Here is a 27,153-nt window from a genome sequence, read left to right as displayed (position 1 = left end):
ATCCCTAAATGTCCCCCTCAAGGATTGAACTCACAACCCTGGGTTTAGCAGGCCAATGCTCAAACTACTGAGCTGTCCCATAGTAGTATTTATTTGTATTATTGTAGCACCTACAAGCCCTAGTCATGGACCAGGATCCCATTGTGCTAGGTGCTGTATAAACACAGAATAAAAAGGCAGTCTGTGCCCCCAAAAGCTTACAACCTAAGTAATAGAGTGAGATTTCACCTTTACTTTTTTTCTCAACATCTTCCAATGGAAGTTATAGAGGATTAATTGTCATTAATTCCATAACAAAAAGCTACATTAAAGCTAGATGATTAAACAGTCACATCAGGAAATGCCCAGATAAAAGTTGTATCTGTACAATCTTACTCTTCACCCTATAGGTATGCATTGTTATAACTGTCTTTATCTGTGTAGTAACATGGTATTTTATGTTTCCAAGACAATGATATCTAATTGATGGAACCTTGCCTTGTTTTAATATGTGCTTTGTAGGAGATTCTCCTTGCCTTAAATCTCTTTTACCTTGTCTTGCTTTACTCTGTTTCCCCTTCCACACTCACCTTTCCTGCTCAGTTCAGGAACTCCAAAAGCATCCCCCCATCCATGTTTGACTATTTAAACTGTGAAATGGAATGATACTGATCATTTATGTTGCTCTTCAAAGTGAGTTACAATCAGTAATGATGAAGAAACTGAGATTAAGTGGCTTTCTCAAACGGAGAGAGAGAGCTGGAACTAGAACTCAGGAGGTCTGGCTTCCAATCCTCTGCTTAAGCACTAGACCCTGTTCCACTTTCCATTTAAGAGCAAAACACATTGGGCATCATGTTCCTATTTAAAATATGTTGTGCTTCTTAAAACATATTCTACTTGTTACTCCTGGGGCGAATTCAGCACCACTGCACAGGCACAGAATTCATGTCCCCTGCAGATTTCTTTGCTTCTACGCAGAAAAATGACTCTCTGACAAGGAAGCAAAGGGAAGCAGCAACAGCGGTCATGTGCCCCTCCGTGGCAGCATGGATGTGTTGCTTTGGGCGCCTAGAGCAGCCACTGGAGAGGTAAATCACTGCGGGGGGCAGGGAAGGGCCTGAGAACACTCTGGCTGATGGCTCCGGATCCCCCACTGAGCATCACCCCCACTGCACTCAGAACTTGCCACTGAATCCCCAGCGTTCAGAGCCTTCCACCAAGTCTCACTTCCTCCTTCCCTCCTGCACCCAGCTGGGGACTCCTCAGCCAGCCTACCCTTCACTGGGCTCAGCTGCTAGTCCTGGCTGGGCTGACAGTGGAGAAGCAGAGCACTTCCCCTGCATGGAGTGGCCAGAGTCGGGTCAGAATGACCCCCAGAAATCTCCCCCTGCATTTGGAAATGCTGCACCCTCCTGCCCCTATCGCTCCTCACCCACAGGGGAGAGGGGGTCACTGTATGGGGAACTGTTCCCCTATCTGCCCAACCCCCGTTCATCTGGACCCCCCCCCCGAGCCTCCTGCTGAGCCTCATCCCCCCCCCCCACAACCCAGAACCTCCCACTGAGCTCCCCGCACCTGAACTTCCACACCAGCAAGCCCCACCCCTGACCCTCCTCACCGAGCTCCCTTCCCCATCCATCTGGATCTTCGCCGAACCCCTCCCCTGGCATCTGGAACCCCACTTCTGCACCAGACCACCCCCTGCCAATCCACACCCCTTGCATCCAGAGCCCCATCCCTGTACCTAGACCACCCCCAGCTGAACCTGCTGCACTCAAACCCCCATCCAGACAGACCCCACCCTCTGTGCACCTGAACCACTCTGAGCTGCAAACCCCCACCCAGACAGGCCCCACCCCACCGAGCCCCACTCCCCCAGCACCCAGACCCCCTGCTGTACCCCTCATATCCAGATCCCCTGAAGCCCCATCCCCCCACATCAGATTCTCCCTGCCACGGCCAACCCACCTTCACCTGGATCCTCCTGCAAGAGTCCCATTCCTCCTGCACCTGGAACCCCCCAATGAACCCCTTTGCATCCAGATCCCCCACTGAGCTGCCAGCTCAGATTACCCCCACCTGGATCCCACCACACTAAGCCTCTTCACACTTGGATCCTGCTGGGCTGAGCCTGCTTGCCCCATACCAGGTGTGCCTGACGTGGAGCGACAGGGCCCTGGGGTGTTTCTGGGACAGGTCCGGCCCTTGCGCTGTGTCAGGGTCTGGTGCAGCCTCACCACTAAGTACCTGTCCTGGGAGAGGGGTAGGCAGCCAGTGGTCTGTGCTCCCCGCTGCCATGCTGGTGCCTCCACATTTATTTATTGACAACATTTGCAGAATTTTGTAGAATTTTAAAATATTATGCCTAAAATTTTTAATATTTTTGGCACAATTCCCTCAGGAGTAACTTCCAATCTTCAGTTAGAAGTTTTTAGCTATTGTTTGTTACTGTACATAAGTTATTTTCTATTTTACAGCTTCTAATTTCAAAGTGTCTGCTTGTGAAGCTTACCAAATGTTAACACCACAATTTCTAAACTGGTGCTAAAGGTGGTAGAACAGCAAATAAACATTGAGCATTGCTTTTTCCATTTGAATATTTGGAATCATACAAATTGTATTAAGATTTATATTATGTGCAGGTTCTGTTCTATTTAGGTTCTTCTGCTGTGCCCAGCACCATGATATCTGGTTGCCAAAGTTCTTTAACGTCAGCTTTTAAAATGAGACTATAATTCAGTCTTCTTTCTTCAACAGGAAGAAGAGAATTTATCCAAAGGTTAAAACTTGAAGCAACACTGAATGTGCATGATGGCTGTGTAAGTGATTTCTTGTATCTAAGTTTTCAAAGCTTTAAAAATATGGTGTCCCATATCAGTGTGTGTGTGCCTAGACTTAAAAATGCAAACTAAATACATTTTAAAGCTGAATTGAAAATAATTACTTGCCAAGACCTACATCCAGGCCCTCCTGGGTTCTATTTCTTCTGAAGCAGCTGACATCAACTCAGTCTCTGAAACTGAGCAATGAGCTGTGTTCATTTAATTGCTTTAGTTATGAGTGAGGCAGTCACCTATAGCAGGGAAAACTGGACTTGGGTAGGAGCAGGAAAGTGAAGGAAGAACTAATCTTAAATAATTTCTAATGTACTTATTTGTATTTTAACACACATTTTGCTATTTTAGGATTTTATTGTATTGCTTTGATTGAAGCATTTCAGTTTTCTTCTAAGCTTGGAAAAGAGGAAGTGCTATATATTGATTATAAAAAAGGAGCAATACTGTGACCTAAAATATGGCTGACCTTGAAAACCCAACGTGAAATGGCATAGTCACATGGTATAAATAATAATTATGGTTTTTTCTTTTAAAGTAAATATTTAACTTTTTAAATAAATCTCTACTTTTTCATATCTAGCTGGTTGCAAAATTCTTCCGTGCTGTGCTCTCATAGCCACATTTCTGCTAACTCATCATTAGATCCTGCTTCTGACAGCAGTGTCAGAAAACCGGTAGGCAGCAAATAGACTGTTACTCAAACTCCGCAGGACTGTTTGAGCTCTAAGAGTAGTGGATACATTTGACTAAGTTCTGTGACCTAGGTGGTAGAGGTTGGCTGTCGTGACAGGGCTTCTTTGCTGGCCTGTCATCTCTCAGCAGAGCAGAAGTTCATGTTTGTTAATGCATTTATTTGTTTTTCTTCTCAGAGAGGATTTTTGAAAGGTGCTGGGATGTTCAAGGGAAAAATAGCTTGTAAAGTCCATTAAACGCAAACTACTATGTACATGAAAATGCTAAATTTGGGCCTTTACACAAATAAAAAAAAATTCAAAATTAAGGTTCTCACAGAGATATAACTCAGCCCCCTTGAGCATTGCGATAGGGACTTAATTCTTGTGCCTATTAAAGTCATAACATTTTCCAGCATGCAGCTGATAACCTTTAATTTGTTCATATTCTAGGATATGGTTATATCTAATCTTATTTGATTAGTGTTAGCTTAATTTCATAAGCTTGAACAGGTGACATGTTATGGATGGTTAGCTGGCTGTAGGAAATGATGTTGAGTAGGACTTGCCCTGAGTAAAAGATCTGAACTCTTCACTGGTTGTATAACTTAATGAAGAATGGCCAGTGTGACTGGAAAAACTACCAGCTCCGTATCCTCATCGCCACCTAAACGTGAACTCAGAAATCTTATGCTGCTATGAGAATGATCAGCTGCTGTTTGCAGCATGAATGTTTGATGGATGTGTGCCCCTTGCATGCTAATGAATAAGGAAACCAACATGCGTGGTCAGAACATTATTTTCAAATGCTAGAAACTTAATTTCAAAAAAACATTTCAGATTTAAAACTCTTATTCTGAGCTACATACACATAGTTGAGTTGAAGCTTTTAAACAAAGAACATTTTCACATATGTTTAATATCTATTCAGTTACATACTCAAATTACTGAACACATTTTCTTCAGATTTACCAGAATAGTTACTTTTTTGCCTGGGACCTGAAATAAGAATTTTAACTTAGAAGATACATTTTATGAGTCATAAAAGACTAACAAAAAAGGTATGGAATGGAATTGTCATGTATCAGGATTGTGATAGTAAGTAATGTTGTGATGTTTATTGTTACAGTTGTAAGGTAATGAATAATACACATGATGTTGGTAGAAATTTTCCAGTTTAGTACTGAAATGAATCCATCATGTGGATTTATATAAAACAAAGTACAATTTTATTTCACTGAGTCTCTTCAAAGTATGAAAATGTGTTATAAATCATTATATTGAGTGAGTAGTGATATTTACCATTAAGACTGCATCCGTTTTTTCATTATGAAAGGTCCTTTTTTAGTTGTTTATAACCTTATCAAATACTCATCTTTTGGGCTGAAATATTTCAAATCTGATACCTTCTTGAAGGTGAATGAATTCTTTTTAAAATGTGAATAAAAATGTTCAGTAATTTTCAGGTACAAGAAAATGGAGTCAGGGTTGGGGGGATACTTTAACCATTACAAAAAAACATAATAATCTAAGAATAGATACAACTGCCCAGTGGGGAGTGAGAAAAACTTGAAATTTTCCATGGAAATGGTTTTTGGAATAGACATGGGCCTTATGGAGGTCTGGTGAAGATGCATTTTGAATTGGCAATGTTAGGATTTTTAAAATGTACTTTGCTTGTGCATTTTTTTTTAAGTGAACAGCAAGGTTTTTTAATGACAATCACCTAATGTTCGTGTGTGTGTGTAATTTTGAGGTGCCCTTCAGAATCCTGATTTACTTCATCTGATGCTTGGAGGAAGGAAGCAATAAAAGCCCTTGCCTCATTAGTACACATCTCTTGCACTATATGTCTTTTTATTGCTCCACATGATGGAATTTTCTTTGCATTATCACTTTTCTTTTTTAAAAACTTAGAAATTCCATATAAACAAAAGAATATTGAAGTTGCAGAATCAAATTGCTAAAGGCTTTGATTACATGAGCATGCTTTTTTTTTTTTGCTTTTTTTTTTTTCTCCCCTACAGGACTCCTGCCTCACTCAGTGTGTATTTGAACTGTGTGGAGAGAATGTGGTGGGTGTCCTAATGGATCTTTTATTTTTGGCCAAAAATAATTTGAACTTGCATCAGTGTCACGCACAGTACTCTGAGGGCACTCATTAGTCCGTATGGCTGATGCTTAGTGGATGCGGCAGGACTTAATGTTGAAAAATGAGAATAAGAATAAATATTGAAGAACTGTCTCATTACACATCATGCAGTCTGCATGTTGAATGAAGCATGAGTCGTGGGAAAAACAGTATGTGAGCATGTAGCTAAAAATTGTGATATAATACATAGAATCTTAGAAATAGAGGGCTGGATTAAATATACCTAAACCATTCCTCACAGATGTTTGTCTAACTTGTTTTTAAAAACCTCTAATTATGGGATTTCACCTTTTTCAATGCTTGACTATTCTTATAGTTAGAATTTTTTTCCTAATATTTATCCCAGCGGTTCTCAAACTTCATTGCACTGTGATTCCCTTCTGACAACAATTACTATGGGTGGCTGAGGGAGGGTGGGGCGACAGAGCCTGAGTCATTTCGGCTTCAGCCTCAAGTCCCAGTGAGTCTAACACTGGCCCTAGGGACCCTATTAAAATTGGGTCACAACCACTTCAGGGTCCCAACCCACAGTTTGAAAACCGCTGGTTAAATCTCCCTTGCTGCAAACTAAGCTGATTACTACTTGCCGTGCCTTTTGTGGACATAGAAAGCAATTAATCACTCTCTTGTTTATATCTTAAAACAGTTATCAAATCCCGCCCTCCCCCCCTCAGTCTTCAATATAATAAACATGCCCAATTGTTTCAACCTTTCCTCTTAGGTCATGTTTTCTAAACACCTTACATTTCTGTTCCAGTTCATCCACATCCTCCTTAAAGTGTGGTTCCCCCACTGGACACAGTACTCCATCTGAGGCGTCATTGGTGCCAAGCAGAGCAGAACAATTGCCTCCTGTGTCTTACATACTCAGTACTCCATCTGAGGCCTCATTGGTGCCAAGCAGAGCAGAACAATTGCCTCCTGTGTCTTACATACTGTTAACACATCCCATGATGATGTTTGCGTTTTTCGCAACAGCTTCCCTTTGTTGGCTTATATTCAATTTCTGATCCAAAATAACTCCCAGATCCTTTTTTGCAGTACTACTGCCTAGCCAGTTATTCCCCATTTCGTGTTTATGTGTTTGATTACATGTACCTATGTGGGGAGAGTGAAAGTTGCATGGCTCTTTCCTGACTTTGCAACTCCTTGTCACATTAATGTTTTTTTTTATTTGTAATTTAGTAACTGGTCTCAGTACATAGAGCTTAGACTTTGTAGTCCTCTACTAGGTACAGTGATTTTTTTCACTTCTCTTCTCTCTTCTCTCTCACGTTTTTTTTCATCAGCTTGTTTTAAACGATCAGCACCTTGTAGAATAGTGAAGTCACTGAATGAATCAGTAAGGAGATGATTAACTCTAAATGAGTGTATTGAAAATGGGTTCTCTCTGCATTAGTTGCCATGATGGGAAAGGAAATGCAGCCTTAGGTAATAATTTGTACACCACCTTGATATTATATTTTTCTCCCAGTTTTGTTGTGAACATTTTTTTAAGGAAGGGAGCTGTGCTAAAGGAGTGCTGGTAAAAGATTAGTCTCCAAATGGACTCATCAGCTTGAGGAAATACTTCATTTTAAATTAGAGGAAAGAGAGTCACCTGAAGTGATGATTTTTCCTTTCTGTACACATTTAGCACAATAATTCTTGTGATAATAAAGAGGGATATGTGTTGTGTACTATACTTATTTTTTCCTCTCCAGGTACTGCACCTGATTTACACCATAGATGAGAACTTAAATTAGTGTAGCAAGACCTAGTGACCTAGTGTTAGGATCTAGGGTTTAATTTTACTTCTTGGAAGAGTGATATTCCCTTCTTCTCCTCTTTCCTTCCATTTCTTCTCTTGGGGTACTTAAGTATTCGAAACAGCCTATTGTAGGGGTGTGTGTGTATGAATTGTTCAGAAGAGCAAGCAATAGTGGGTAGCTACCTTTGAGTGGGATGGTAGTTTTTTCTGATCTATTCCTTTTGGGAAATAGGTTTTGGCTACACTTGCAGCCGTACAGCGCTGCCGCGGGAGCGCTCCCGCAGCAGCACTTTGAAGTGTGAGTGTGGTCGCCGTGGGGATTAGCTTGCAGCGCTGGGAGCATGGCTGGGGCACTGTTTACACTGGCGCTTTGCAGCGCTGTAACTTGCTGTGCTCAGGGGTGTGTGTTTTTACACCCCTGAGCGAGAAAGTTGCAGCGCTGTAAAGTGCCAGTGTAGCCAAGGCCTTAGTCCTACAGAGTGGTCTGTGAAGATAAAAGGTAGGACTCTTTGTTAGGGTAATACAGAGATTTAGGCGAGCTGTTGAGAAGGTTTTCCCTCTGGGCACTGATAAATACAGTGTGGTAGTTAATTACAATTATTGGAAGAAGCAGTGGTCTCTGATTATAATATGGGCCTGTTGCATTAAGGGCCTTTATCTTGCAAATCATCAGTAGCAAAATCAAGAAGTGGATTTAGTAGTGAATGAGAAATCAGTGCAAGTTGTGAAGCACCAGCATACGTTCTTTCAGGTAATCATAATAAAGTGGCTTCTTCATGAACTTATCTGGGGCTAGGCAGAAAGCATTATATTTGTCTAACCTGGAGCTGATGTGTGGATGAACCAGTGCTGTCACATCATCATCCAAGAGGAATGACTGAAGTCTTCCTGCTGTGTTGATGTGGGCTGCTAGTATTAGGATCATCACTATTGCTTTTTTCATTTTTGCTGCACATCTGTTCTTCAACAAAGTGTTGTCTTCCCTGTTCTGTCTTTTGTGTGTGTGTGTGTGTGTGTGTGTGTGTAGGTAGGAAGATAAATACATGATATTTTTGTGCTTCCTTCTTTTTTGAATGTTTTTGTCTCTTTTTCCTTTTCAGTGCCTTTTTTTCACCGTTAGTGGGCTCCTCCAGAGCAGCAGTAGCATCCTTCATGCAGAAGGGGCTGTAGATGGAAAATAACTAGCATGCTGGTCACTTTTTTTTTTTTTTTTTTTTGCCACCAGCTGTCTCTTGAAGTTGTGCTGTGCTTGACCACACTGGTATTTATCAGTCAGATTAGTGTAATGTTAAATAGATATGTTGGCTGAATCAGTGCCTCTCTTATTGTGGATGACTGTACCCATGGCTCATCTGGATCAATGAATCCTTATTTTGTTAAGGAAAATGATAGTATTAATACTCTGTACATGTTCTAAAATGAATTAATTACATTTAGCAAAGGTGGTTTTTCCCCATTGAGAGCTGCAAATGGCAAATTTGAAACTTACAAAAATATTCAAATAGCTGAAATTATTTTTTTCAAACTTTTAATCAAAACAGATGTTGCCTTTTGGGCTCAGACTGGGAATGAGACAATCTAGCCCAAAAGAAGATATTTTTAACAAGTTATGTACATATTAAAAGAAGGCTTTAGAATGGAAATGCTTTCTTGGCCTTGATTAATGTCACTGCTAATACAGTAATCTAAAGAATCATCATAGTTTATCACTCAAAAACCTCAGTCAAGACCTGGTGTTGTCACGTACCTTGAATAGTTCCTTGGGAGTACAAGATGTTGACGGGGATGCTTGATCAGGCAGTGTTCAAGTATTTTCCTAGGCTCTCCTTATTTACATTTGGGGTTGTTCCTTCATTTCCATTTTGTCATATTGTCACCAGACTTTCCTACCCCAGCTCTCACTGGTTAGAGTACACCGGTTTTTTTTCATTGGAGGTCAGTGCCTGGAGGAAATTGTTTTGAAGGAACTAGATTCTCCAAGATCATTGGCATGTCCTGCCATTTTGTTACTCTGTAGATTTCAGCCGTGGTATTTTAGGGTAAGGGATTTTCAGAGGTAGAGTTCTTTCTGGACTTCAGCCTCTTAGGTGATAGAATGTGTCTATGCAGTGGATGTCTTCGATCATGTACCTGCTTTTGTATCTCCTTCTTACTGAAGGTGTCCTGCCTATCTGGTGGTGTTGCAATCTCAGTGTGGCTCTACAGTGACAATGTGAGAGTCAGTTTCAAAATCCTTGTGATGATCCCAAAGGACGGTTCAGTTCGGTGTCAGTTTTGTGCATGGCTTGAGTATGACCATACTGGGGCAAAGTACTCTGCAGTTTAATAACACAGGGTGTCTGGTTACTCAGAATGTTTTGGCATCAGCTCCCTGTTTTGTGTTAGCCAGTTTGTGGAGAACATGATTCCTGGAGTTTAATTTCTTTTTTAGCATCTTGATGTGCTCTTTGAATATCAGTGTTTGGTTTAATGTGACCCTCAGGTATACCCAGATGTTTATAGTGCTCACGGATTGTACCATCCCACATTAGCTGGAGTTGTTGCTTGGCAGGATGGTGCTTCAAGGGGAAGGTGCACACTTTTGTGTCTTGTTAGGATTGGCATTCAGGAACCACATATGACAGTATTTTCCAAATATACTGAGGGAACCAGTTAAAATGCGCTCAGTGTCCTCATATCTTTTTTATTGGGTAATGATGCAAAGATCAGCTGCATAAATGAAATGCTTGCACATTGGAATTCAGATTGATGATTTGTGTAGAACAATGGTTCTCAAACTTTTTTTTCCTGCGGAGCGCTTGAAAATTGCTGAGGGTCTCAGAGGTCCACTTAATGATCTCTCCAAATGTTGTTTGTACCATTAGCTAACTGTTGTAAAACACTTTGGATAAAAGCACTATATAAAAAAACACCCTTAATAATAATTTTTTTTTCTACAAATAGAAGCACACAACTCACATTTTAATATCAGTAGTCTTACTTTTCTAATGCAATGGATGTGCCCTTTCTCCCTCACTGCAGCAGCCCCCGAGCTGGGGCTGGGAAGTAGAGAGGTCTCTTCCCCACCACAGCATCCATAGAGCTGAAGCTGGGAAGGAGGACCATCTCTCCCCGGCAGCTGTAGCTCTGGAGCTGGGGAAAGTCACCTCTTTCTCGGGCCGCCGTAGCCTTGCACATTGCAAATTCCCCCAACCCCTCTTCTCACCCCATGCCCCTTCCCACCTTCCCACTATGACCACCACCTCACAGGTGTCTTTTCCAGGATCCAGGCACCTAATTAGTTGATCCACGCCTGTGCAGCTCCATTAATTAGGTGGGTGGCCCTTCATTCTCTCATGTGCAGCTGCCCAGGTTCTCACCTTAGAGGGAACTATACTTGGACCACCTGAATGGAGCTCCCGGACCACAGAGTCTTGCCCACATGCTCAGGGTTTCGCTGATCGTCATATTTGGGGTCGGGAAGGAATTTTCCTCCGGGGCAGATAGGCAGAGGCCCTGGAGGTTTTTCGCCTTCCTCTGCAGCGTGGGGCACAGGTCACTTGCTGGAGCATTCTCTGCAGCTTGAGGTCTTCAAACCACAATTTGAAGACTTCAATAACTCAGACATAGGTTAGAGGTTAGTTATAGAAGTGGATGGGTAGGATTCTGTGGCCTGCTTTGTGCAGGAGGTCAGACTAGATGATCATAATGGTCCCTTCTGACCTTAAAGTCTATGAGTCCATGAGTTTGAGAATCTCTGGTGTAGACATTAATCAGCAAAGGTGATAGCACTAAATAGTGGGGTAGTTCATTCTGTAGAATATGCCATCAATTTTTCTGACCATCTATCTGAACTAAGAAGTGTTGATTATCAAGTACAGACTCCTGGACCATCTTAATATTTCACAAAATTTTTGCCAATTTCAGAAATAGTGCATGGTGTGGTGCAGGTGTTATAAACAGCTAATAGTTCTTCTTTGAGTGCTGTCCCTATGGGTGCTCCACTTTAGGTGTTCATGTGCCCCTGCACTCGTAGTTGGAGACTTTTAGTAGCAGTGCTGGTTGGGTCACACATGCGTGGTCCTTGCCTCGTGCTGCTGCAGGCAGTTAACCGACGCTGTGCGACCAGTCCCTACTCAGCTCCTTCTCTACTGCGCCTGGCTGCCAATCAGAGCAATCAGCAGCACCTTGCTACTTTGTAGTTAATTAGTTATAGTCAGTTATTTATTTTCCTTATTAGTAGCTACTTAGCTTCTTTCCCTTTCCCTTTCTCCTTGGTTTAAAAACAAAAACAAAAAAACACGCCTTACGGCCAGGAACTTCAGGTAAACAGCTGTTTTGAGGGCGAAAGCTCTCCCACACCCTCCAATGGAAATGCTCAGTTTTCCAGGCTCTCAGCGCCTTGCCTCCAGGCTCGGAGTGCCAGTGCCTGTCCCTGACAGCTGCACTCAGTGTTTGCTGCCTGTGTGTTAGTGCCTCTGACGCAGGCACTGACAAAGTGTTGCATTGCCTCAGGCTCGCAAAAAGGCAGGGAGTGGAGAGGTCTCTCAGACCTGCGTTGGAGCATGAGGCTTGGGACTCTCATGCCCCTCGCTTCGCCAGCCACAGCTTCGGACAGGAGTGCTTTCTTCAACTCCACATTGGGTCCCCATCATAGGAATAAACAAAACAAAAAAAACACCCCAAACAAACAAACAAACCCACCCCACAGCCCTTCTGCGGATAATAATAGCATCAGCTGTGCTGTCAGCACTGGGAGCTCCGATGGCTGAGAGCTCCGGCACGGCTGCAGACAGAGACTTTGGAGCCCTGTGTCTCCGTGCCACAATCCACAGGTGCTCTGCGGGCAGCCATCCAGTGCTGGCACTGGCTGTGCTGTCAGCACCGGAGCTGAAGTAGCAGAAAATCCCACACTGCTAGAGCCAGAGATTCTACAGGAACAGGCTCCAACACAGGCACTAAGGGGAAACCAAAACCTTGTGCCTCCGCACCACAATCTACAAATGACTCTGTGGCACCATTACAAAAGGTGGCTTCTTCAAAGGCGCACCCAACACGCACGGAGGCGCAACCATCACTGCTACTAAATGTCTCCAACTGCGAGTGCAGGGACGCACGAACACCTAAAGTGGAGCACCCACAGGGATGCATGTTCCGAAGAACCTTAGTTACTGCACAAGATGAGTAATTTTCTCATCAATAAACACAGCCCCTGTCATTTTACAAGTTTTGAAGCCATCTTCAGTGTATTGAGTTAAATTTGCAACTTGACCACATCATGAACATCCTGAGCGGAAACTGTCTTGGTCATCAGTCAGCTGCCCTTCCACTATTGGTGCTATTCTATCCATTATCATCCACTCATATAGTTTGTAGGTTGAGCAGAGTAAGAATGTTAGGCAATAACTTCTTTGCACAGTTATATTTATATAAGTTGAGTGGTGCAATCATTTTGGCCTATCTCCGCAACCTGAGTATCTGCATTGTCTCCATGCAGGAATGAAAGAAATTAAGTAGCCATTTCACTTCAGGATGGTATCACAATAGTAATAGTTTGCTAGGTATGCCATTGAGTCCAGCTGCCTTTCCACATTTTACGGTTTTCATGGCTATTGTCAGCTCCTCTATGTTGAGCTGCTCATTCTGGACCTCACCCTCTCAGAGGAGTGAGTGAAGTTCCTGTTACTTGAACTCTAAGGCATATTACTGTGAGAGTCCAAACTTTTGATTTTTCAGTATTTGAGTTTATTTACATCTTCATTTGTAATGCTGTAATCTTGGGGGGTTTTTTAAGGAAAAACTTACAAGGAAATAATATGCAAAGTGCTCCCAACCTGATTTCTTTCCCTACTGGAAGAGCATTATCACAGTCTTCTCACAGGAGAGATCTGGGAAGGTTTCTTCTGTACTATATGGGATTTTCACCAGGTTTGTGAGAAAGTGTGACAGCTGTGAGTATGTACATGTTAGACAGATCCTGAATACTTAGTGCTTTGAAGGTGCAATAATGAGAACATTGTGACCCCAGATTCAGAGCACTCTGTAGAATGCAATACATTCTAGGGAGTAAAACACCCAAATATGTCAAATTATAGGTACTGGAAACTCTATTGAAAGGCTTACTTTATGTGAGAGGACCCTTGTGATGCCACAAGGGACCAAAGAAGGCAATTCACAGTCTAGAAAGGTGGGTGTGGGAAGGTGTCCAAAACCCGGAATTCTCTGTATTAGCCAAATAACTATTTTTATGAAAGAATACTGAATTTAGTCAACTGCTAAATTTTAAGTATCAATTTCCCAGTTAGCTGAGCATTCTAAAAGTACACATGTTAGCTCACATAATAAACTGCAAATTAAACTCTGTTGCCTTTGGTATGCGCTTACAGGGAGATTCAGGAGCATAGTGAATCTGTGAAGAATGTTACAGAATACATTAGCCCGAGTAGTGAGAGATACCAGCGTGTTTCAAGCAGGTGGACTCTCATCAAACAATTTGTTAAAAATCACTGCTTTTTTTATGCTAACAGCTCAGATTTAATGACTTAGAGCTTGTTGGAATCAAATGTTAGAATATACTTTTCAATGTCTATAGAAATATTGACCTTTTGATATTGTGTGTGTGTAAACTTTTTTACATTGATTTTAAGTTTTGATATGAATAAGAATATAGGTAAAAGATTAATTTCTTCAGCCTGATATGTTAACAAATTTTTTCTCAGTAACACGTTAAGACCTGATTTTTGTTTTTTTTCAGTGGAGGTATGGTTTGGCCTAGGCTTCACTCTGTGTGCAGGTTTGGACCTGAACACACTGTACACTTTTCTTTCACTATCAAATACATATCAATTCAGATTCTCAATGCCTACATGCACATTTAATAGAATTTTTGTTTGCAAACCCTATCTCTTGCATGTGCAGGTGGCTAGCCATGGGAAAGCATATGTGTGCAAGGTGAGGCCAAGTAGTGAAAATCAGGTGTCTGAACATATTTAAGCATCCCTATGTATTTTGAAGTTGTTTAAGTAACTTTATGATTTCATTTGCATATCTAGATATTTCTTGTCTATTTTATTTTCTATTTTAAATATTTTTCCTAAACCAATTAAAATTTTTGTTTAAATATTTCAAACAGGTAAATACAATTTGCTGGAATGATACAGGAGAATATATTTTGTCAGGTTCAGATGACACCAACCTGGTAATTAGCAATCCCTACAGCAGAAAGGTAAGTTTACTTTATGGATAGTCAATATTTTACAGTATTTCCCCAAAATCTGGCTGCCCTTGTTTTAAAGATCTCTCCTCCAATTTATAGGAGGGAAGCACTGCGTAGCTATGGACCACACTGACAACTTGTTAAGAGCCAGAGGTTGCACTGATAGTAGTTTGCATAAAATGGAGTAGATTGCAGCTGCAATCATGGAAGCATGGTCCACGGAGACTGCCCAGTTTCAGCATGGTTTACCATATCTATCTCTAGCACTAATTTTTGTTACATAATTAACACATACAAATTATAAATACACAAAATGCATAATACTTAATGCACAATGCAGTATGGACTGCTTATGCATGAGATGGTACAAATGCTAATCCCCGTATATCATCTCTTCTGCTTTTATTCGCTCCCTTCTCTAAAACTGGAGGCAAAGGAAAAGCCTTTCATTGGACTCAAGAAGTTTGAGAAATCTGGACTCCATTGGTTTAAGCTGGGAGTAGAATTCAAATTCCTGAACCAGCCTTCTCTGTTTTTTTTATGCTTAGGGCTTGTCAATGCTGGAAGTTAGCAGTGCTGCAACTTTCTCGCTCAGGGGAGTGACACCCTCTCTCCCCATTGCTGGGAGCTACACCCCTCATTGAGGTAGGGGTTTTTTTAGAGCGCTGGGAGAGTTCTCTCAGTGCTGTGCCATGACCACACAAGGCATGTTAAAGTGCCGTCGCAGCGCTTTAGCATAGCCACTGTAGACTAACCCTTAGATATTGTTAGCATTAATGACTCTCCTGATCACAACTGTTGCAGTATCCTAGGTAAGAAGTGCTGTTAAGTAGGCAGTTCCCAAACTATTTTGGACTTTATAAGTAACAAACAGTTTAAACTTGTGTCTCAGCATAGAACAGGGAGCGGCATCCTTTGGCACACGGCTCGCTAGAGTAAGCCCCTGGCTGGTCCGGCTGGTTTGTTCACCTGCTGCATCCGCAGGTTTGGCCAGTCGTGGCTCCCACTGGCTGTGGTTCGCCGTTCCAGGCCAATGGGGGCTGTGAGAAGCTGCGGCCAGCACATCTCTTGGCCTGCGCTGTTTCCCACAGCCCCCAGTGGCCTGGAACGGCGAACCATGGCCAATGGGAGCTGTGTTCGGCTGAACCTGTGGACTCAGCAGGCAAACAAACTCCTGTCGTGTCAGGGGGCTTACCATGGCGGGCCACATGCCACTGGTTGCCAATCCCTGGCATGGAATGTGGCGATGATCAAATAAAGATGGAGCACTGCAGGCTGGAACCTGTAGTCTCCAGGAGCCACATTTACTTATTCAAGTGAAAGTTAGCTAAGTGATGTATTGTAAAATTCATTGGGATGGAAGTTGGCTCTTTTTATAGCTTTGAGAATAATTGTAGGAGGTAGAACCTAGTATTTGTACAATGTTGATTTTTTTCTTCTGACATACTGATTGTGTTATGAATTTCCTTAAGTCAGGAAACTTATTAAATTTTTTAAGTGCAGCTGTAAAGGTACTTTAAAATATTTGTGGGTGGCTGATGCCTTTTTGGTATTTTGGATGAAAGATATTAAATGGGTTAGTTGCTTTACATTTTGAGATGCTGTAAATTAAAAGTAGTAATAAATATTCAAAAAGTATTACATTATATGTGGGGGAAATGGGAAGAAGTTAGTATTGAACTAGGAGGAGCCAAGTGGGAGATGGGAAGTGCAGTGTAGATTTCTGCTCTGCCAAATCATCTGTCTTGTCAAAGGGGCTGTAGTGCAATGACCCTCACTAAAGGTAATGAAAGAACTTTTCCCCTATAGAAAAATTCTTGTACCTTATGTCTGCATCTTCTCTGTGAAAAACTATTATTAGGGTTTTTCAGAACAGATATACTCCGTGGCACTTGTCGTTTTCTGAACTGTTCCCACTACAGCAGTGTTCCTGCCCAGCCCCCTCTTTTCTCAGAGGGGATGGAACCAAACACCAATAATAATGCTTGAAAGTTAATGTCTGTGTGGGAGCTAACTGGGGAAATAAGCAGTTATAGGGGCATAGAGGCTTGGATGGGCAAGTGGAGGGGACAGGAGTGCTTGCCTACGTAAGATGCTGTAGTCGGAGAATAGCTATTGGGTGAGGCTTGGGGGCCATGCATGCCTCCAGTCATGTCTTTTCCCCCCATCTACCATTAATGCCCCTTGGCCTTAGAGAAATATCTTTCTCTACTGCTGGTGCTAGTCTGATAAACCTCTTCTGATTCTTTCAGACCAGTATTCATGCTGGCAAAGTACAAATGGTTCTTTTGTGGAATGCCTCAGGATCAGAGTTGGTAGTGCTACTGCTGACTTAAACTCAGTTGCAGGTGTCCCCTTTCTCCTCCCTCTTGACATGTTGGGAGGTAGTGGAAGAGAGGAGACAATTGCAGCTGGACTGTCTGATAGAAGCTGTTCCCCAAGGCACCTCCTCTAGCTGGTAAACCTCCTGTAATTCATTAGGAAGGGAGACAGGTTAGTCAGACTGCTGTGAGGAGGAGGGAAGAAATTTCCCAAAGCCAAGAGGGATGTTAGTGTGGGGTGAGGTGAATGAACAGTTTTGGGTCAGAGCAAGAGATACTTAAATTTTGTTTAATCTGCAGTCACTATTGTATTAATACTTAAGGATCTGTCAACTTAAAAATCAAACTTCTGGTCTTCTGGATATATTTTTCTTACATATTACTGCTACAATCAACAGCTACGTTTCCTATAATTGAAAGATCGGAGGAATTACTTTTTCTGTTTTTGATTTATGTTGTGTACAGCCAATTTTACTGTTTCCCCAATTTGTGTGGGCCTTTTACATAGCAACAGAGAATGAGATTTTGTTTTTTTTCCTCCATAACACAATATCATAAAACCACAAAAGCCAGCAGGGAGATTTGAGAGTAGGTATGTTATACCTGAAACTACTCTTAAAACTTAATGTTTGAATTTGACTGTATTTCAAATTGATGTTGAATTTTAGTTATAAGGTGTGTGTAAGTGTATTGAAAACCACTGCTCCGTCTTTAGATTGGAGAAGATTAAGCTTTTCTCCATAATGGTAAAGTGTATTGGTTTAACTAAATCTTTTTCAAAAACTGATCTAGTGAAACAAGTACAGATCACTAATGTAGACACATTTGATCTAAATTGATGTAGAACTGAAGCACAGAGTAAATGACTTGGCCAGTGTCACACAGGAAATCTATAGTGGAGCTGGGAACTGAACCCTGATCTTTTGAACCTCCCATCCAGAATCTTAACCACAGAAATTGTTGTTCTCTTCTTGTGCGGTACAAGATGACACTAGACAGACAAACCAGCATACAAAGCATAGAAGGTAGAAATTTGGCTGCTAATAGCAGGGCAGCCCCTATTTTTATTAAAAATGCCTCTAGTTCTTTAATAACCACACACAGTTAAGAAGATCTTGGTTTCTGAGAACTTGTCAGCAATATCCCTACTTAGTAAAAGGTATGGAATTCAGTTTATATCCTGAAGGATGAAAGTTAAGTTGACATATCTGAATCGGTTACTAGGAGGGCCAGATATAAAATCTGTTTTGACTGGTGAGCTATCCCCCTCAAGCAAAGAAAAAACTTAGCAGGTTCAACTTTGGAACACACAACTGCAAAGTATAGGATGGGATCTTATTTCAGGAAAATCTTGTAGGACGTCACCCTCATCTCCTCTAACCCAGCTTGGGGAGTGGGTGGCTGTTAAATTCAGTTTGCCCTCTTTTAATTTGTAAATTTGTACACAGTTTAAATCTGATGGAGTCTCTTTTTGGAAATATTTTAAAATAAAAATGATGCTTTGGAGGTGAATTCTGAAGTGGAGTTGGAGTAGCACAACTGAAAGAATCTTAGAGTAAGCTATGGCAGTGTGAACTACTGTATAGGAATAAATGTTAAATATTTAAATTACCCAAAAGCCAGCCACTGGCTTAGCCATATAGTTAACCCACTGCAAAGATGCTACTATGCCTTCCCAGAGAGACTCCTTCCCACTCCTACTTCCCTTTTAGTCTGAATCTCCTACCTACATCTTTGAAGTTCCTGATCCTGTCTGTTTTTCTACTGGTTGTCCTGCAGTTATGTTGATACATCAGAGGGCTTTGAGTGCCATTCCTGCTGTGATTTACAGATGCAAAGCCTTTTGAGCCACATTAATTTCACTTCAGGCACTGGATGAAAAATATACCTAGGAATCTGGAATGGCATTGGTGTTGTAGGTAGTACTGAACAGTGGAAAATACACATTGCCTTTTTTCCTTTAAGCTTTGTACACCGAGAAGTGGGAAACTCAAGTCTGAGGGGTATTAATTTCTAGCTCCAAATCAGTATGAAGACTGTTGTATTGCACAATATTCTAGGCACTTTACAAACACTGGAATATTTTATAGGCAAAAGGGATCAGGGCTTTTTCTTTTTTTAATGTCTGCAATTGCTGCTTTGCCTACCCACAGTTAGTTTCTGTTTTTAAACTTCTCTGGTGTGTTAAAATACTGTCTGAACTTAGTTTTTTATTAGGTTTCTTAGATACATATATTTTTTTAACATCATATATTAAAAGTTCACCCCTTGGTATTTATTATATTACCGTAATTAACATTAACCTAATACTATTCATTATAATTGTCTTCTCTTGTTGAAACCCTCTCCCCCTATTTACCATTAAGAAGTGTCCTTGTGCTTTTCATGAGACAAAATGGGAGTCTGGCAGTTGTCCTAGTGCCCTCCCTTGAGTCAACAAAAACATAACCACTGCCATTCCAAAGTCCAACTCCATTCGAGTCCAGTCTAGTCCCAAGTCTGGGTGATGTCATTGGCCAGACTCTCTGAGAAAGATCATGTTTAATTCTGGTATTGGTGAGCAGTGAAGATAGATTCCTGTGAGGTATCGCTAACTCTCATGGGTTGGAGTCTTTATATGTTGCCACTCTGAGAAGAAGCTGGAGTGGCCTGCTGGTGGAGTGGGAACACTGTGGGATCATTGTGTTAATTGCTGTGGCTGGATGGGGAAAGCAGAAGTAGGAATCAGTAGTCATGTTCCTCTCTTCCCTATCTGCTGCTTCTGATGGAAATGAGGTTCTTAAGATCCTGCACCCCCTAATGAAAGGGCTTTTAGAAGGTTAGAGCAAGGATGGCAAGTCACGACTCCTGCATTCTGTTTTGGATAAAGAATTTACCTCACTATATCTGTAGACTCATCTATTAAATGCAGATAAAATTCTTTGGGATCAGCAATGAAAGACTATTCATATCCGAAGTATCTTTGGATGTCCCACACTTGCTGCTTCTTGAATGTAAGATTAGAGTACTATCTCTGTATTTAGGGGGATAAAAATCATGCAGTGAGCTCCTCGGGATGGTCTCTGCCTCTTTTTGGAAAGCACCTGGCAGATTGTGCATGTTACTAAGAATAAAGTCCAAAAGATTTGCCACGTTTTAAGCAGCATAGTTATTGCTAATGCATGCTGTTAGTACTAACCCTCACCTATTCCTCCACAACGTCATCCTGATTTCTATTCTTGGTCTCCCCACACGCCTTAATCCCAGATTTCAGTATTAGGGTTAAGCCATCTTGTTAACTTTTCCGTCACTTTGTATAGGCATCTTTCTTAAACCTTCCACTATTGTACTGCTAGTAGTACAGCTCATAGCGGTATTAGATGACAGATAAAAAAAAAACCTGTTACACTAGCATGTGTACTATTGCTGCAACTTGTGGAACTGCAGTGGTAGGAGATTTTAAGAGTGTAAATGAGGTCCGTACATACGGATCTCGTCTTACGTAGGCTGTTTGTTAATTATATTTTGCTGCGAGCCCAGTGTAAGTTTACTTCTGGGGGAATTTTGCACCACTGTGCACATGCAGAATTCATGTGTCCCGCAGAATTTTATTTTTTTCTGCAGAAAATACATTCTGCCCAAGAAGTGTTGCAGTTTCACCTTTTGCTTGCCAGAGGCCACTGTAGCACCATAAAAGCCAACAGCATGAATGAAGCAGGCTGTTCTGGTGCCATAGTGGCGTGTGATGAGCAAAAGGTGGAACTGCAGCACTTCTAAGGCAGAATGTATTTTCTGTGGGGGAAAAATGTTGTGTGCGCGGATAGTGGCACAGAATGTTCCCGGGAGTAGAAGTTAATCACAGCACTCAGCATGCAGAGCCAGGTTAGGGCAGAGGTGGGTACATGGGGCTGCTGGGGTCACAGACTAGGGTTCAGAATGGCTTGTGGGGGGGAAAGACTGGGAGTGCAGGCTTAGGAGCTAGTGGGGTGACAATGTTGAGCCAGAAGATGAATGGAAGTGGGGGGTGCAAGGCCACATGGAGATGGGGGAGGGGGACTGCAGGGACACATGGGGATGGGAGTGCGGGGACAGAGGCAGATGTACCTAAGTGAATGGAAGAGGCTTGGGATCACTGCATGGGAGAGGCTCCCCAACTCCCTAACAATGCTGCCCCTTCCCTTCCCAAAAAAGCCTATTCGATATTTTTCACACCCACACCCAACAACCCTCCAGATTCACTCCAGCCTCCTTCCCTCTCCCTCAGCTCCTCCGTTACCCCTGACACCTCCAAGCATTTTCACTGCTACTGATGGGTGTGGGAAATACAATTCTGTATTCTAATTCAAATGAATTACTCAAAGTTCTGTATTAATATGTCTAACAAGGAATCTATTTGTCAAAAACATTTTTTACCAGAATCTTTTTTTTGGTCTGTATTGCTACAGACACACTTGCTGACAGATATTTTGAAATAAATTACCAAAATAATTGAAACTGACATGATTATATTGTGGTGTTTTGGCAAATAAAATATCCAGAATTTTACAGAATTTTAAAATATTGTGTGCAGAATTTTCATTTTTTTTGGCACAGAATTCCCCCAGGAATAACTGAAAGGTTGGTGGCTTAAACTTTGATTCGTGTCTGTCTGACAGCTTGCAAATTGAAGGCATTCAGTTTGCATTGACTATTCTTCCCCACCCCAACCGAGGATCCACTTGAGTTCCTACCGCCGCATGTATCTAGTATTTCAAAATTAGTACAGACTTACTAAGCAATATGATGGAACATGAACTGAAGATGCAGCTGATGATGCATGCCAACTTGTGAGTGAGAAATGTTAAATTTTTTTGCTCTCTGGAAAAAAAATAGTAGCAACATAATTTATCGATTTTCAGGTAAACCCTGAAAAAATTCTTACCAAAAAGGAACCAGGTAAAAACACTTATATTGCACTATTTCACCAGGGCTTACCACAATTTAGCAAAATAAAAAGTGAAACCAATATATTTTTTTTAATTTAGAACATATGCAGCTGATAAAACATGTGTAATCAAGGGTAAGCCCTCTTAATAGTTACACAATATATCTTGGGAGGATGAAAATGTGCATATATAATAGAATTCCCTGCCAGTCCAGATGGTGTTCTAATATAATATTCACTTAGTTTGAATGGGCCATATGTTTCTGTGGTTTGAGAGACCCAGAGTGAAAAAGAATGTTACTAAGTTTTCTAATATAACTACAAATCCTAATGGAAAAGGCTGTCCTGATTTTACTTATTCATGGGCACCTGTGATGAACTCTTCCGAGTGGGATCTTTTTTTTTTATTCTGCTCAAGGCAAATGGTACTTAAAACTAAGAAGTAATTTTCTGTATGTGAACATTTATTTGTATTAGACAAGAGAACCTACACAGCAAGAAAATACAGGTTATTTAAAGTCTAGCTGAGGCAAGAATTTTATGAGATACGAGGGTAGTAGATGTACACTAGGAAAATGGTGGAATTTAGATTGCGTTTGTCTAGCATGTGTTAGCTAAGACCAACCTAAACTCAACCACTTTTCCCAGTCATACCTCATGTGTTCATTCCACTCCATCTCTGGACCTAGAGATTTGTAAATAAAACTGATGACATCAGTTTTTAGTTTAAGTAAAATGCCTGAATTATAGTATAGTGAAGAATTTAGTTACTATGAATAAAGATTTTAGTTTCACTTAATAGAAGTTATAATTTAAATGGAATTTTGAAAAGAAAGTTTATTCATCCTATATATTGCTGCTAGAAGTAGGATATTTATAGTTAAGAGCAAGAGAAATCAGCAAACCAGCCGATTGCTGTCTGATTTAGGAATTCTGTCCCAACGTTTCACTGTACAATAAGACACAATTTAAAGCTTTGCCCTTTCATTACTCCCACGTCAGTTGATTTTCTATTCAATATATAAGCAATTTCAAATATTTGAATGTGAAATGTCCAATATTTTGATTACCCATCAACTCCTGTGGAGAAGGTCTGAAGTATTTCAGCCTTTAATTTTGTCTAGAAGGCCAAATGGTGCTCTGAAGAAGCATTTTGCTGCTGGTTGTTTTGTTTTTTTTAAAGGGGGGGGCATTGTGGTGGCTGGTAATGAAATAGAGCTGAGACCCACATATTAAATCTTTTCTCCTTTTTCTCTGCTTGTGCATAAACAGCTTTTGTGACAGGTGCCTCTAATTTTCGCATTCTGTCAGCACAATAAAGAGAGCAGCAAGGGATATATGGGAAGGGAAGGGAGAGGGTGGAAATGCTAGCCCTTGACACTGTTACCATAGAATGCAGTCCGAGACAGGGAGGGAATGACATTGTTGAGTCCCTTATGGTACTGCTGTACATGAAGTGTAGCTGGGGATGAGAGGGACTGGGACAGATGGGATGATGATGAAGCTGAGAGCTTCCTTCAGTGAAAGTATAGAACAGTGCTGAGAGCTGCACATACTCATTCTGCTTTTTCAGCCCTCTTGGGGCAGAATCAGGAGTTCCCCGGAGTTTGAGTGCAGGCACAGCCCCATTGCAGAGCTTCATGTCAATTTCAGAAGCAGCACCAGGGTCTCAACTGGAAAAATCTGAGGTAGAGGGAGGGAGGGGCTGATCAGCTTTTGATTGCAAAGAAGGCACTTTGGTAGGGCCTGTGACCAAGGAAGAAAGAGGAGTAGGGCTGGTTGTGACCTGGTGAAGGGTATAGTGTATGACTCAATAAGGGCTGGGGAGGTGAGAGGAGAACAAAGGGAGGCTGCATTCCCTTTTTTGAGGAAGGAGTAGGGGAGCAGTGGTGGGCATTATCATAGAAGATTAGGGTTGGAACAGACCTCAGGATGTCATCTAGTCCAACCCCCTGCTCAAAGCAGGACCAACCCTAACTAAATCATCCCAGCCAGGGCTTTGTCAAGCTGAGCCTTAAACTCTAAGGATGGAGATTCCACCACCTTCCTAGGTAACCCATTCCAGTGCTTCACCACCCTCCCAGTGAAATAGTGTTTCCTAATATCAAACCTAGACCTTCCCCGCTGCAATTTGAGACCATTGCTTCTTGTTCGGGCATCTGCCAGCACTGAGAACAGCATAGCTCCATCCTCTTTAGAACCCCCTTCAGGTAGTTGAAGGCTGTTGTCATCCTCTCCCCACTCTTCTTTTCTGCATGGTAAATAATCCCATTCCCTCAGCCTCTCCTCATAAATCATGTGCCCCAGCCCTCTAATCATTTTTATTGCCTTCTGTCGGACTCTCTCCAATTTGTCCACATCCTTTTTGTAGTGCGGGGCCCAAAACTGGACAGAATACTCCAGATGTGGCCTCACCAGTGCTGAATAGATGGGAATAATCACTTCCTTCGATATGCTGGCCATGCTCCTATGTCATTAGCGTTCTTGGTAACAAGGGCACACTGTTGACTCATATCCAGCTTCTCGTCCACTGTAATCCCCAAGTCATTTTCTGCAGAACTGCCATTTAGCGAGTCGATCCCCAGCCTGTAGCAGTGCCTGGAGGGCAGGGATCGCTCAGTGGTTTGAGCATTGGCCTGCTAAACCCAGTGTTGTGAGTTCATCCTTGAGGGGGCCATTTAGGGATTGGGGGCAAAAATCTGTCTGGAGACTGGTCCTGCTTTGAGCAGGGGGTTGGACTAGATGACCTCCTGAGGTCCCTTCCAACCCTGATATTCTATGATTCTGTGGGATTCTTCCATCCTAAGTGCAGGACTCTGCACTTGTCCTTGTTGAAACTCATCAGATTTTTTTTGGCCCAATCCTCCAAGTCATCTAGGTCACTCTGGACCCTATCCCTACCCTCCAGCATATCTACCTCTCCCCCCAGTTTAGTGTCATCTGCACATTTGCTGAGGGTGCAGTCCATCCCATCCTCCAGATCATTACTGAAGATGTTGAACAAAACCAGCCCCAGGACTGACCCTTGGGACACTTCACTTGATACCGGCTGCCACCTAGACATTGAGCCGTTGATCACTACCCATTAAGCCCCTCGATCTAGTCCACTTTCTATCCACGTTGTAGATAGATCCATTCATCCAATCCATACTTTTTTAACTTGCTGGCAAGAATACTGTGGGAGACCGTATCAAAAGCTTTGCTAAAGTCCAGGTATATCACAATATATGATATGATATATACCATATATATCATAACTAACAGAGAAGTTGTTAGGGAATGGAGAAAAGCCTCATATTATTTAGTTTGTTGATTTTTATTTGGGAGCTCAGATATGATTTGGTGTGAAGTCAAAAATATTTCTTTCATGGAATGTGAGGTGAGGTATCTATCAGAACCACCACTTATTTTGGGCATTAGCTGTGACTGAGCTAAAGCATCTCAATATATGGAAGTCACCCATTGAGATCTCTCACTTTGGCAGCAGAGCTCTGTGGATTTGGTGCTGAACTTTTCGCTCATTTTAAACAAAATTGAGCTCTGAGGTTGGTTGTTTTTGTTTTTTTACATTTCTGTTAATTGAATTCTTCTGAACCTACCTGAATAAAGAGGAGAATGCGGTGACATAAAGTGAATTGATTGGCTCTCTGGATATGTAATATATAGTTGTATCCATATCTTAGAACATGCAGAATATTAAATATATCGTTAGCACTTCATAAATCATTTAAAAAAGTTTGAAGTAATGCTTTTAAAATACAAGACAAGAATTTACAGAGAAACTTGATTTCCAGAAAGCTTTCTTTGATTAAGTTAATTGGTGGAAAGCTTTAGAAGTCCTTGTCATATTGTAAACATCTTGTGCTAACATGAGAATGAGACCATGGCTATTAAAAAAAATGAAATTGTCATTCTGGTTTCATTGTCAGAGGTGGGAGAAATAAAGTAAATCAAAGTGGAAAAGTATACATAGCTTTTTAATTTTGTTCAGTTTTAATATTCTGATCTAAAGTGGGTTAGGAAATGAAAGTATACAGAATATTTTGCCACAAAATATTGAGACTATATAAAAGATTATAGTAAAATAAATACATTGCATTTACATTGCTAAATTGTACTGTGTATGTATAATTTTTTAAAAATCATTGCTGAATTAAATATGCGTCATGTTAAAATTTTTGGTAATAACCTAATAGTCAAGTCTGGAATTTTTGGTGTCCTACAGTAGTGAGGTTAAGTTCCAGTTTAGAAGTAGAGATGCTGTGAAACCCACCATAAAACTTTTTAATATGATTTTGCTCTTTCATAATTTGTGCTGTTTTATCTTTGGGATAACTTCAGGAAAGTACATTTAAAAAGTGAATAGTGTGCTCCTATTAGATTTCTTTGCTCCCTTTAGGTCGTCTCAGCTGCCACTACCAGCTGTCTAGTGGCTCATTACCACTTAATGTAATTCTGCCTCTTCATGTTCCAGGATTAGTGTCCAAGAGTCAGAATCTTTAAAATATAGGTACTGGCTATTTCAAGAAATACTTGTAGGACAGTGGTCTTCCAACTCTTTCATTTCTCATTTTGAGGTAGAGTAAGAGAGAGCATGTATATGCCTCTTGTATACCACTTTATCTCCCAATCCATTCCTTTCTCTCATTTTCTTTGTTCTATGGATAACAGACTGTGTACATTACTGGCATTCCATACTCTGGAACTTTGGGATTATTGGCTGAAAGTTTTTTATTTTTCCATGCGTTACTATTTGTTTAGAAAATATTAACCTAACACAAGCCTTTCTTGTTTGCTTTGTAGGTTTTAACCACCATTCGCTCAGGACACAGGGCAAATATTTTTAGTGCAAAATTCTTACCGTGCACCAATGACAAGCAGATTGTGTCCTGTTCTGGAGATGGAGTAATTTTTTATACTAATGTTGAGCAAGATGCTGAGACCAACAGACAATGCCAATTTACGTGCCACTATGGAACTACCTATGAGGTATTGTATATCATCTCTATATAAAAGCACAAGATTTATTTAAGTCAGGAAAAACAGATGTTGGTTTTGATATTAGCCAGGATTTCAGTCTTACAGTGACAACTTCATTTTTATGCTTCACAGTCATTTAAACTAGTTTCCCTTTGATTTGTAACTTAGGGGTCATTTCATATGTAGAGAAATAAATTGTCCAAATAAAGGAGACTCTAAAGTCAAGTATTGTTAAGGCCACTTTCCCTGCAACATATATAAGCAGATAGCAACAGATACATAATAGAGCTTGTTTATCTACACATTAGGGGGACCGGTAGTTTGTATATCATTTTTTATTAAAGGGAGAGAAACAAGGTCTT

General features: G+C 41.2%; 1 protein-coding gene across 12 annotated transcripts in view; it reads left to right on the top strand.

Annotated features, from left to right (window-relative positions):
• The window catches only part of DCAF6 (DDB1 and CUL4 associated factor 6), a 173,021-nt gene that overhangs the window by 29,401 nt on the left and 116,467 nt on the right, over nt 1–27,153 (top strand). For 11 of the 12 annotated variants that reach the window (XM_050957258.1, XM_050957247.1, XM_050957326.1 and 8 more), the window contains exons 2-4: nt 2,740–2,801; nt 14,504–14,596; nt 26,615–26,800. In XM_050957258.1, the coding sequence (XP_050813215.1) occupies nt 2,740–2,801; nt 14,504–14,596; nt 26,615–26,800 (341 nt within the window). Of the gene's footprint in view, nt 1–2,739; nt 2,802–3,399; nt 3,494–14,503; nt 14,597–26,614; nt 26,801–27,153 lie in introns of those variants that run through there. The other variant, XM_050957279.1, reaches the window with a different exon arrangement.

Source organism: Gopherus flavomarginatus, chromosome 1, assembly GCF_025201925.1.
Source record: "Gopherus flavomarginatus isolate rGopFla2 chromosome 1, rGopFla2.mat.asm, whole genome shotgun sequence".
Classification (NCBI taxonomy): domain Eukaryota; kingdom Metazoa; phylum Chordata; order Testudines; family Testudinidae; genus Gopherus; species Gopherus flavomarginatus.
This window is presented reverse-complemented; position numbering and strand designations above follow the sequence as displayed.